We start from the raw sequence: 11,083 nt of genomic DNA, 5'->3' as shown, positions 1-11,083 counted from the left end.
AGGAGTTTGGTGCTTACGAATTAAGACTGAAGGCTCTATGTCATATGTGACTTTCAAGGTCATGTCCTGTAAGTGCTAAAATTATACTATAATCAGAAACAAAATATAGGTCAAATTCTTCCCTTGAGAAATTATTCTGATGAAGTCAAGTTCTTCAAAGTTACCTCATCCCATTTTTAAAGATGCAAGAGAATTAAAATTTGTCAGCAATACCAAAAAGGAACTAACGAAAAGCACAGAGCAGTACACCTGTAGCATACTGTGCCAAAAGCAAATTTTTATCACGTGCATACAGAATTATTAACTTGAACTTACATTCTGCAATTCATTTTATGCAGGCAACATAATGCATTCAATTCAGTATTAGTTGCAGGATTGGGATCTAGTCCAGTTACTAAGACCTATATCATAAACAGTAATGTTAAGTAATTTATTCTCTTGTGGAATATGTTGAAAAACTGATGGATAAATCATTATCATCACTTGCAAAAAGACCTGTCTATCTAACCGCAACATAAAATATTTCTCTGGCTCTGAAACATGCAATGAAGTTTGTTGCACAATTTTAAGTTTGTTGAATTTATTTCTCAGTTCTAATACAAAACAAGAAAATTAAATTTAACAGCTCATATTTAGTCTCGGTATCTTTGGTGCTTCTTGAGTTATGATAATGTCTTACTATGCCTTGAAATAATAAAAAACATTTTAAAACAATATTACTATTAACTTAAATACTAATCTTCAGTTGTAGAAGTTCTGTGAGGCAAGTTATTATAATTTTTTGTCATGTTATATCTACTCTTATAAGCATATCATGAGATAAGCTGTGACTTACTCTACAGCAAAATTGATCGAGTTTATAAAGATGTTACCTTGGTTCATGATGTATTTGCTCTTATAACTTCCATCCCTAGGTTAAGGTTATAACAGGTTGAAAGCAATATTAAAACAAAACAAACAAACAAAAACAAAAAAAAGAAAGGTATTTCGAGCTAAACTTCAGTTTCCATCTTGATAAACATACCTGGGACACCTGCTAGAACACCAACTATTGTATCACATAAGAAGATATCACAGCAAAGCCATAAGCTGTAACAATTAAAGGGGAAAGATATAAAATAACAAAACTGATCATCTGACCCTGCCCAATTCATCTTACACAGGAACACTGTTGCATCCAAGTTACACCATAGAAAAATCTTACCTATTCCACAAAAATTAATTATAATTAAGTAACATTTTAAAGTATGGTGGTACCCAGCATTAATAAGGCTCCTTTTTTAAAATGCAAAAAGGATTGTGCTTACTAACATATTGCACACAAAAAAGGATACTTTTTGCCTTAGGCTAGAGAATACACACATGTAAGTTTTCTTCAAGCTATTCATAGCTAAAATCTGGACAAAATAGTACTAGATTACATTTTCCACTTTTCCTGCACAGTGCAGCATTTAGACTTAGGATTTAAGAGCATGTTGGAAATACAGACTACTTAATGCAAGAACAAAACTTTCTAGTATGTTCGCATGTTTACGTTGCGTAAGATAATACAATCCATCTGTTGGAAAAATCCTCACTGAATATATATCCGTCTTAGTAATAAACATGAATAGAAATCAAGCTTATCTTTTTTAAATCCAAAACTGAGTAACAGTGAGCCTTACAAAGAAATATGTTTAGGAACCTGAGGCAAATTATACACGTTCATGTTGGAGTCACTGAGAACAGTTAACACAATGTAACCAAATGTTAACTGGAAGATTTTGCAGTAACTTACCGAAGAGGTCTGTGTTTAATGAATATATGAACGCTCGGTTTCTAAGTTTTCAACTTCAGATGGCGAAGATTAAGTGCTAAGGGTGTTGCTGTAAACGTTTAAGTGAGATGAACATCACTGATTTTCTAATTTTACCACATGGTTTATTTCAGAAGAAAACAAGCACCAGTTACATAGTTCTCCTGCAAGTCAGTAAACAGTCACATACAAAAACTCAATACAATTTGCTTCTTTGTTTATGTGCAGGATATTTAGTTTGGTTTGCAAAGTATTAGAAGAATAATAAGAACCTCCTGACAGAATACCACAACCAAATTTCTAAAAAGCCACTCAGTTAATCTCAGTGTTGAATCTAGCTGTTTCAAATTATTGTAATGTATAATAACAGTCTTATTGACAATATAGATGCACAGAGCCAAAAAAAGCTAGAAATAGTGGCCAAAATGATGAACTAAGCGCCAGCCGAAATCACAACAAACATATGGCCATTAACTGAAGAATGGAGGGGCTTAGGAATGCAGCTGTCTGTGGTCTCCTGAAAGTTCCAGAGGAATGAAATGTTGCGAGGATTGGCAAAGTCTGGATAAGAAGTACTACTGAAGGTGGTAGGTCCTAAAATGGAGTCAACCATCAGTTCCTGTTGGAATTCAGAGATTTCCGTGGTCAGAATATATTCATTCCATTGGCCTCATAATGTACATCAACAAATTAATATTGTATGGATGTCATTTCAAAGCCTACTGAAGACGAAGAGCCATTATTGAAGCCATTAGAGCACAGATGGTTCAAACTATATGCAGATATTCATACTTGCATTTCTGCATTATAGCTGTTTTTTTTTTTTTCTGTTGAACTGTAATGAATTGTCTCATAATCTATTCCATCTTCTTGCCATTAGCAGGCTTTGAATGTTCACAAATAGGAGCAAAGAACTCATTTTCCAGAGCTTTAATCACACAAAGAGGGAATGCCTAATTCTCTAAATGAAATGGTCTGTGATCACTGAAGCAGAGATTTAATATATCACGGCAAATTAGGTAGATTTTAATAAATTACTTATCTCTCTGAATACTTTACATATGCTTATGAAGAAACATAGCCTGTTTGCAAACAGTGGAAATCCACAGCCTATAAAATCCTTTGAAGAAAATGACAAATAAAAAGTAAATTAAAAAATGAAACGTATTATATCCTTGTTCTCAAGAGACAATCCTTTTGCAGCATTGATTCACAGCTCCATTAAAAATATCAATTAAATCCTTCACTGAGATTGGTTAAAAGCTGGAAAATTAACTTTCCAAGCTAGACACTGGTTATTCAGATACAACAATTCAATGTATATGTTTGATATAAGTTCTAAAAGTGACAAAAAACAAATGAAAACATGGTTGCCTGTCCCTACAGCTCATAATAGGTGAAGCAAAATCTGATACTGTATGGCGTCTTTTTGTGCTTTGACAGATGTTGGCTGAAAGTAAATCTTTTACTGTACAGAAAAATGATTCTGCCTGCCATCCCCCTACTTCAAATCATGATAATCATAAACAGCTGATTATAATGTTAGTAGAAGGGTAAAAGTTATTTAAAAAAAAGGTTGCAGTAATTTAATAAGTCCTGCAACTAGCCTCATTTTTTATATTTAATTGATAGGAACTGCATGCATCAAAGAAAACACATACTGAGATTTAATGTGCATAAAATGGATATTAGCATTTTAAAGAGGCAGATTAACACATTAATCCAAGTAATTTTCATATATTGCTTTTAATAAAATCTTCACAGTATAAAATTCTTAATGAGGCTAATCACTGGCATTCCATTTAGTGGGGTGATTAGGGATAACATAAAAGTATTTTTAATCAGTTTTCTAAGGCTTATGGTTTTTTTATTAAAAATTAAAAATTTGACTTGCATTTTTATTACTGTTTTATGTAGGAAAAAAAATCTTGAAAATGCAAATAAAGCATATCATTCAATCATGTAGGTATTAATTATTTACAAGACGTTGTCCATTGTGGAGATATTCTTAGCCTTAGGGGGGAAATATAAAAACAAACAGACTGAAAAGTATACAAAACTTTACAACTACAAATCAAGCGTCCTTTTCATATAAATTATACATTAAATATACTGTAAGAATTACAAAGATCTCATCTTTGAAGCACTATCAAGCATGTATTTACACTGGGAGAAGGAACTTCTGTAGGCAAACTTCCCTTTCATGCCTCCTAGTCATCTTTGCATTCCTCATAGACTGAACGCAGCGCATGGAGGGCTTCCACTGTTACTTTGAGCTTTCCAATTACTGCACTATCATCTTGTGAATCGAAAACTAGAAAGGAAACATCAGAAAACAGCATTAGCAATTTCATTTAAGGTTTTGCTTTTGTTCTGATAATTTTCCTTAGCATTTGGATAGATTAAAAGGCACCTAGCATATGCTTAAAAAAGAGAAAAAATAAATAAATAAAAAAGGAATCTTCCAGTTCAGGCACTCAGCCTACTGGAAACTGCGCACTCTAAGAACTAGAATGTACATCAATAAAAGTATGAGTGTTGGAATTAACTTTGAAATAAAGAAAACTATCTGTATGAGAATTGCCTATATAAATTAATTATTTTAATATAAATTGTTTTAAGTAAAAAATGTACCAATTAATGCATTTTCTACACTGTGTGTATGACTGGTCCAAATCAGCCTGGACAGTTATTAGTATTTAAATAGTAAATTGCTTTTTCCAGTAGGTTCAATGCAAAATTATTTTAATTCCAAGCTTCTGTGTGTTGTGAAATAGTGAAGTGTAGACAAAGATGGTATTTCCCCTAGACTAACTGTTTGACTACCTTAATCTTTGTGTATGTGGGTTTTAAAGTAGTATTTAAAATTTCTATTTTACAGAAATTAGCTAACATGCTTTAAAATTGCACTCTTTTACAATATCTAAGTAAGCCCAGAGGGCCACAACCTCTGCTGCTGTGATTAAAAACGTGCTGCTAACAGTCAAAAATGAGGCTCTTTCCCAGTCCTGCATAAAAAGCAGCGAGGCTGCCTAACATGACTTTAGAAGGAATTTGAATAAAAACAAATAATCTTGACAGCACATCTTTTCAAAGCAAATTATGCAGCAGACAAATGGCAAGGTTATGTATTTACTATATAGACTGGGATAAGTACTCTGGGACATGCAATGATACTGCATGCTACAACTTCTAGGCTGCTGGGACAGCTCAGAAGAGGTTTGGAGAAGGAAAAACATGGGATAAACCTTCCATCATTTACTTTGTTGATAGAGCTATTACAGGACAGATTGGATGCTATTTCTCAGAGATCCAAAACATTTTGTATATCCTCGGACAAATCACTCAGTGTCAACTGTCAACTTAAAGAGCAGACTTCAGGGGACATTATTCTTTTTACTTACTAGAACAGTAGGATAACTGTAATTAATGATATCAGAAGATAACATTAATTCTATTTTCTCAGTTTTAATATTGTCATAGTATGTCTGAGACATATTGTTACATGCCTTGTCTATACTCTTTTTCATACAGTCTCTTGCTTAGCCATTCACTTAATTGCTTCAGATTTCATGTAGGCCACTTTCACACAATCAGCAGTGAAAGGAACAAGATATGAAAAAGATATATGCTTGCAGGCCTCAAAAAGAATGAAGGAAGTTTCTGGTATCTAACATAACAATGATTAGATCTTCATGTGGTAGCATCTTATAAATTTCCCTGTGTCCAGGTTTATTCTTTTTCCCTCAAACCAATATCCACCTCAGAGAATGTGTACAATATTATTTAGGAATTCTACTTATTGTGCCATTACATTTAACTGAACTCTGTGTCCAGATCTTAAGAACAGACCTTTTCACAATGACTTCGTCCAAGAAAATATACTGATATATTCTACTTTTGCCATGATCTTACATATATTAACGTAAAATTCATTTCAAGTCTCTGAACGTTCTAAATTTTCAGAAAATATGGTTATGGATGCAATTAAAAACAATCTAAACTGTATAGCATCTGCAGGGAAGGGGAACAGTGTGGACAGGAATAAGAATAAAAGTATTTTATTTACGGTTGGACTCGATGATCTTAAGGGACTTTTCCAACCTTAACGATTCTATGATTCTGTGATTTCCATTTATTACTATCACTTTCACAGATATAATGTACATAAAGTAAAAATTAGTTCAAATGTCTTATGATTAGGGGAAGAAATGCTCCTCACAATATTGAAGTAGTTGTCATTACACAGTAATGATTACCTTTTGACAGAACAACAACTAGTAACAAAGAACAGTCCTTCCTATCATAATTATCATCTCAAATGATGATCAGGAGTTTTAAGAGTTTTGTGAAAGGTGACTTTTAAGGATACAAAATTATATTTATATCACTAATCAATCTTATCAAATGGGAATTATGACAAAATGGGAATTATGGCAAAAAAAAAATCCAGAACAAAAACAATTTTCCAGTGAGAGACTATGAAATACCGTTTGGGAGGAGACGTGCTTTCGGACAACTACTTGCAGAAAAATTATTGGAAAAGATTAAGTGGTTCAGCCACAGTCAGAAGTGCATCAAATCTGTATATTATTTTTCCAGGGTATGGAAATTTGATTCTTCTTAGAATTTTCCTTATCATGTTCCTGGAACTTTGATGCATACTTCGAGTGTTTTAGCTACAGCATGGATGCAAATCATGCATGATAATGGAAATGGATAAGAAAGCCTGTTTCTTTCCCTCGTTACTCAGCTCCCCATCACTCAAGGTATGGTAATTAGGCACAGCAGTAGATGTAGCAAAGTCACATTAGCTTCGCATTCTACTTGGGCTAACGAGAATTCTTGCTATTGCAAAGAGTACCTTGCGAACATGGGTGCACTGTGTCTAGTAATCAAGCTGGTTCACTTACCGTTACAGAAGAGTAACTGTTTTATAACAGAGATACTCTCAGCTTCTTCACTGAGCTTTACCACAATGGGGAAAGACGATGGAGAGGAACAGGTAAGGAGAAAAATGCACCATTGATAACTATGTCCCTGCTACCCTGGGGAACAGGAAAGTCTAAGCAAGAAGAATATTTTCCTTCACTGCCTATGAAAGGACCGAGTAGCCTTCTCGAGTCTTCTTATCAACGTTATAAAAATGCTGTTGTAAGACCCAGGAAACGGAAGATTCCACACCTCCTACTCACCTCACCTTGTTTTAATGAGTCACAGTGAAAGTTCAGTCACAGTCTGTTACAGAAGGATGCTTACTCTAAACTGATACCTAATCAAAGCCACCAGTATTTCATATTGTCTCAGACACAGGCTTCATATGGAGGACACAAGCTTGAGGTACTCTGGGGGTTGTAACATAACTTCAAATAAGATACAGACATTAGCAATACAGAATTACTGACATAAATTTTAATAACAATATCTATATTTATAGTCTTAGTAGCATGATGTTGTACAAAATAGAGAATTATAACAAGTGGACATGTACTGAAAGTTCTTAGGTTTTATAAACTGATTACTATGAGTTGGGAATGCTGTTTGGTTTTGGTTGGTTTGTTTGGGGTTTTTTTGTTTTTGTTTTTTTTTAAAACAGATTTTGAGGAATAACAATAGTACACAGTTTTTGCAGACTTTTGCAAACAAGTGTGGAAGCCATTAGTTAATATTAAAGAATTTCTTATTGAAACAATGTCAAACAATTACTTGCACAGTAAAGCTTGCAAAGAAAAGCAGAAATTAAACAAATAATTTTTAGGTTACAAAAGGTTACAAGAAAGTAATCCCTAAAACTTACCATCAATATCTTGCTCAATGACATCTCTTTGCTTCTGGAATATCTCTCTCAAACTGACATAAGCGAAACCGATATCTTCACATTCAAGATCCTGTTCGTCTTCTGGGGGATCACTGACCACTGTAAATCGTAGGCTAAGCATTTGAAAAACAAAACAAAACAAAATAAAACAAACAAAGATATTTTACCTTCAAAAAGGGTTGAAAATTAACTCAAAAACCAGAAAAAAAGGGCAAAAAAATTTGTTCTATTTTACCAGTTAAGCATAAACCATAACTCTCTATCAATTATATTCAACATTTTCCATTATGAGAATAGTCTGAGACCCTTTCTTTTAAATCTTCCCTCCTTCTTTAGCATTATTTAGCAGTACTAGGACAGACAGGTTGTAACCACAGACCTGCAGGCTTATAGAATTGTTTCATTTTTCTCCCCCTTCCTCACCACCCTGTGGCACAATTCTTGTTCACATGGCAGTGACAGGCAGAATAGTCTAAGGATTAAAGACTTCTTCACATTGCTGAATCAACTGTTCAAGTCACATAGTTTCTTTATATTTACCCCCCACAGGTAAAAATCAAGATTGTGTCTATGTACTTTGAAGCTTTTATAGCAAAACTCATTTATATAAAATACTTAAAAATATAGTTGAGGGGGTGTGTTGGTTTTGTTTGGTTTTTTTGGTTTTGTTTTTTTTTTTTTTTAATTTTTACTGTGTTGACCATACCATGCAAATTATTTGATGTGAAGAAATAAAAACAATTCATAAGCAATAATGGAAGGTTTAGATCTAATGTAATTATGTTTTGTTGGTTAAAACTTTTTAATGCAATAAACTTGTTAAAAAAATTCAACTACTTTAATTCAGTCAGGCCACATAAGATGAATCTATATGATTATTTCAGCTTTGATGTGGAGCATGCTTATGAAGTAAAACTTTTCAGTTGTCCCCAGTTATGATGCTTTATTTGTACAGTAGCCTTGGAACACATTAATTGGATTCCTGTTGGACTGGACTAAACTAAACTGAACTGAAGCTGTGCTCCAGGACTACCTACCCCTAATGCACTCCACTGCAACAGACATTCAGTCAGTAGGATTAACTAGTATTCTGAATTCTCAAAATCATCCTAAAGATCTACGTGCTGTGAATATCAGACCGTTAGCAACAACTGCTTTGTCCTAGAGATTCTCTAGTCTGCACCACTTGATAATTTAGATCTAGCCTTAGTAAATTTTAAGCCATGCTTTTTCTTGGCTTTACATTGAGTGGTGTGGGAGACATGGGATAAATAATTGAGAAAGACAAACCATATAAAACATTTTCCTGATATCAGAAATACTAGCCATATTCAATGAAGCACGTACTTCCAAACACCAAGTTTAAAACGTTTAGCTGAAAGTTATTGAGAATTTTCACACCTCATTTAGATACTTGGAGAGCATGTTCTAGCCAAGGACACATGCCACAAAAGTAGCAGGAACCTAAAGGTAGTTCTCTCAAAACAGTACCTTTCTAATGTTGCCTTGTGTATTCATGATTTAAAGTTGGACCTTACACAGCAATTTGTCCTGCACTTGTTCCCTCTGACCAACACATCTCTCATTTTATTCTTCATTATTCTGTTCCTGTTTTACACATAAAAAACTACTCACGAGTACAGCCTGGATACAAAGCCCTTTGAGTATTTACTGTGCTGTCTAAACACAGCCTGTTTGTCCATCCCAAACATCTAAGCCCAACAACTATACAAAATATTTGCATTTCTTCTGTGAACTTAAATTACACTCATTGCATCCAAGTACGGATTTTCTTTTAAACATATAATTCCAGTATCGTGCTGGAGCTGACTTGAGTTAGTGGCTTGTGTTGGGGCCAAAAACACCGAGACTGACAAAATGGGAGGAATTCAGAGCTAACTACTGTTTTGGTATGTCTTGGCAATGTTGTTTAAACTGTGAATGCTTGTGAACTTTACAGCCTAAAAATGTTACAATAAGCATAATTCCAAATGAGTAACAGTCAAGTTGTGTAAAATCCAAGTCTACAGGAAAGGATATCTTAGACAAAATATAATCAAATCTTCCTAAAAGACTTTAAATGTAACAGCAACTGCAATATGCTTTTATAGTAGTTTATTTTTGTGCTTGGCTCTTACTAACAAATATTTATTAGAGAAAATATATGGATAAATATTTGTTTGTCACTAAAACCAGACATCTATTGAAAATATGTGTCTTTAAAAAAATTTCTGGAGGCAAAAAAGGAAAAAATATCACAGCTATTTCCAACAGCAGGTGGCTTGATTGAGTATAATGGATCTAACGCAACATTTTGGCACAGAGCTGAGCAGCAGCAAAACTGCCAAAACTCAATCAAAAAGAAAGACTTAGATGTGCAAGATAAATATTAAATGAAATAAAAACAAATTAGAAATTGTAAGAATAACTGATAAAACTGTTGGGTATTGGGAACAGATCTGTTTTGTTATGATTCAGTGTCACTGTTAAATCAAATCAATTGGAGAAACCAGCTTAGCAGTTAAGGCAGTGATAGAAGAGGAGGAGATTAGTGCTGGGTTAATTTTTGCCACTTAAGGGTACCAACTGCTACTGAAAGTTTCACTAAAGCATAAACTAAAAGCAGGCCTAGTGACATCTGGGGCAGGACCTTATAGCTAAAGTGGAGAGTCGTTCACACTGGTCCACTTTCTGGTTCAGATCATATGCAAGTATATTACATGAATAGAGCAAGCTTCAGCAAAACAGATCAAAAGAACTGGACCTGTAACACCTTATAGTTCCAATCTGCCTAAAAGATCGTAATATTGGATTAAATCTTTGCTGCTAATCAGGAAGGAGGAGATTTGAACTCTGGATCCCGTGGGAATACTCCAACTAGCAGACTGCAAGAATGGAACCACAATCACTTTGACTTCTGTATTTTTAAAAAATTATTACAAATTCTTTAAGTTTAAAAAATATTTAAATATGATATTTAGTATGCTTTAACTTGTTTTCTTCATTTACCAAAAATTGCAAGAGTTTTGTTTTCAGGTTTTGAACTGGCTAAAATGACACAGTTTACATTGCCTTGGAACATACTACACATGAACAGACTCCTCACTCTGCTTCAGCATAAATGCACAAACGTGCAGCTAGTGTCCCATCTTACCTTAACGCTGCCTCACTTACGTGAGAAACTTTGACGGAAGTTGGAATATCAAATTCATACTAGGATTTCTTACATAAATAAAGCTACGTATAGCGTTCCTCTTCCGTGCTTCTCTCTAAGATCCTAGACTTTCTCTCTAGCTCATTTCCACATTTCTTTCCTGTAACACCAGGTATCAGTACTCACTTCCTTGCAGGAATCCCTTGCCTACTGACAGAATAAGAAAAAATGTTGACATCCTGCGAAAAGTACTGTGTGGGAAGATATTTGCTAGCCACTTCAAGAAAGACTAGAGAACTAAATGAAACTTGTCTGC

The 11,083-nt window shown here is 34.1% G+C and overlaps 1 protein-coding gene across 5 annotated transcripts in view; it reads right to left on the bottom strand.

Moving 5' to 3' along the window:
* Positions 1 to 635: 635 nt before the first annotated feature.
* RPGRIP1L (RPGRIP1 like) overlaps positions 636 to 11,083 on the bottom strand; it is an 85,368-nt gene continuing 74,920 nt past the window's right edge. Inside the window, exons 25-27 of one of the 5 annotated variants that reach the window (XM_087740139.1) lie at positions 7,593 to 7,726; positions 3,961 to 4,109; positions 636 to 2,414 (exon numbers count right to left, since the gene is read on the bottom strand). In XM_087740139.1, the coding sequence (XP_087596265.1) occupies positions 4,006 to 4,109; positions 7,593 to 7,726 (238 nt within the window). In that variant the 3' untranslated portion in view covers positions 636 to 2,414; positions 3,961 to 4,005. Of the gene's footprint in view, positions 4,110 to 6,972; positions 7,141 to 7,592; positions 7,733 to 11,083 lie in introns of those variants that run through there. The other 4 variants (XM_087740137.1, XM_087740141.1, XM_087740140.1 and 1 more) reach the window with 4 other exon arrangements.

Source organism: Nipponia nippon, unplaced genomic scaffold, assembly GCF_047370975.1.
Source record: "Nipponia nippon isolate SJK-2023a ecotype South Korea unplaced genomic scaffold, ASM4737097v1 scaffold_7, whole genome shotgun sequence".
NCBI lineage: Eukaryota > Metazoa > Chordata > Aves > Pelecaniformes > Threskiornithidae > Nipponia > Nipponia nippon.
Note: the sequence above shows the minus strand (reverse complement) of the source record. Positions and strands in the feature narration are given on the sequence as shown.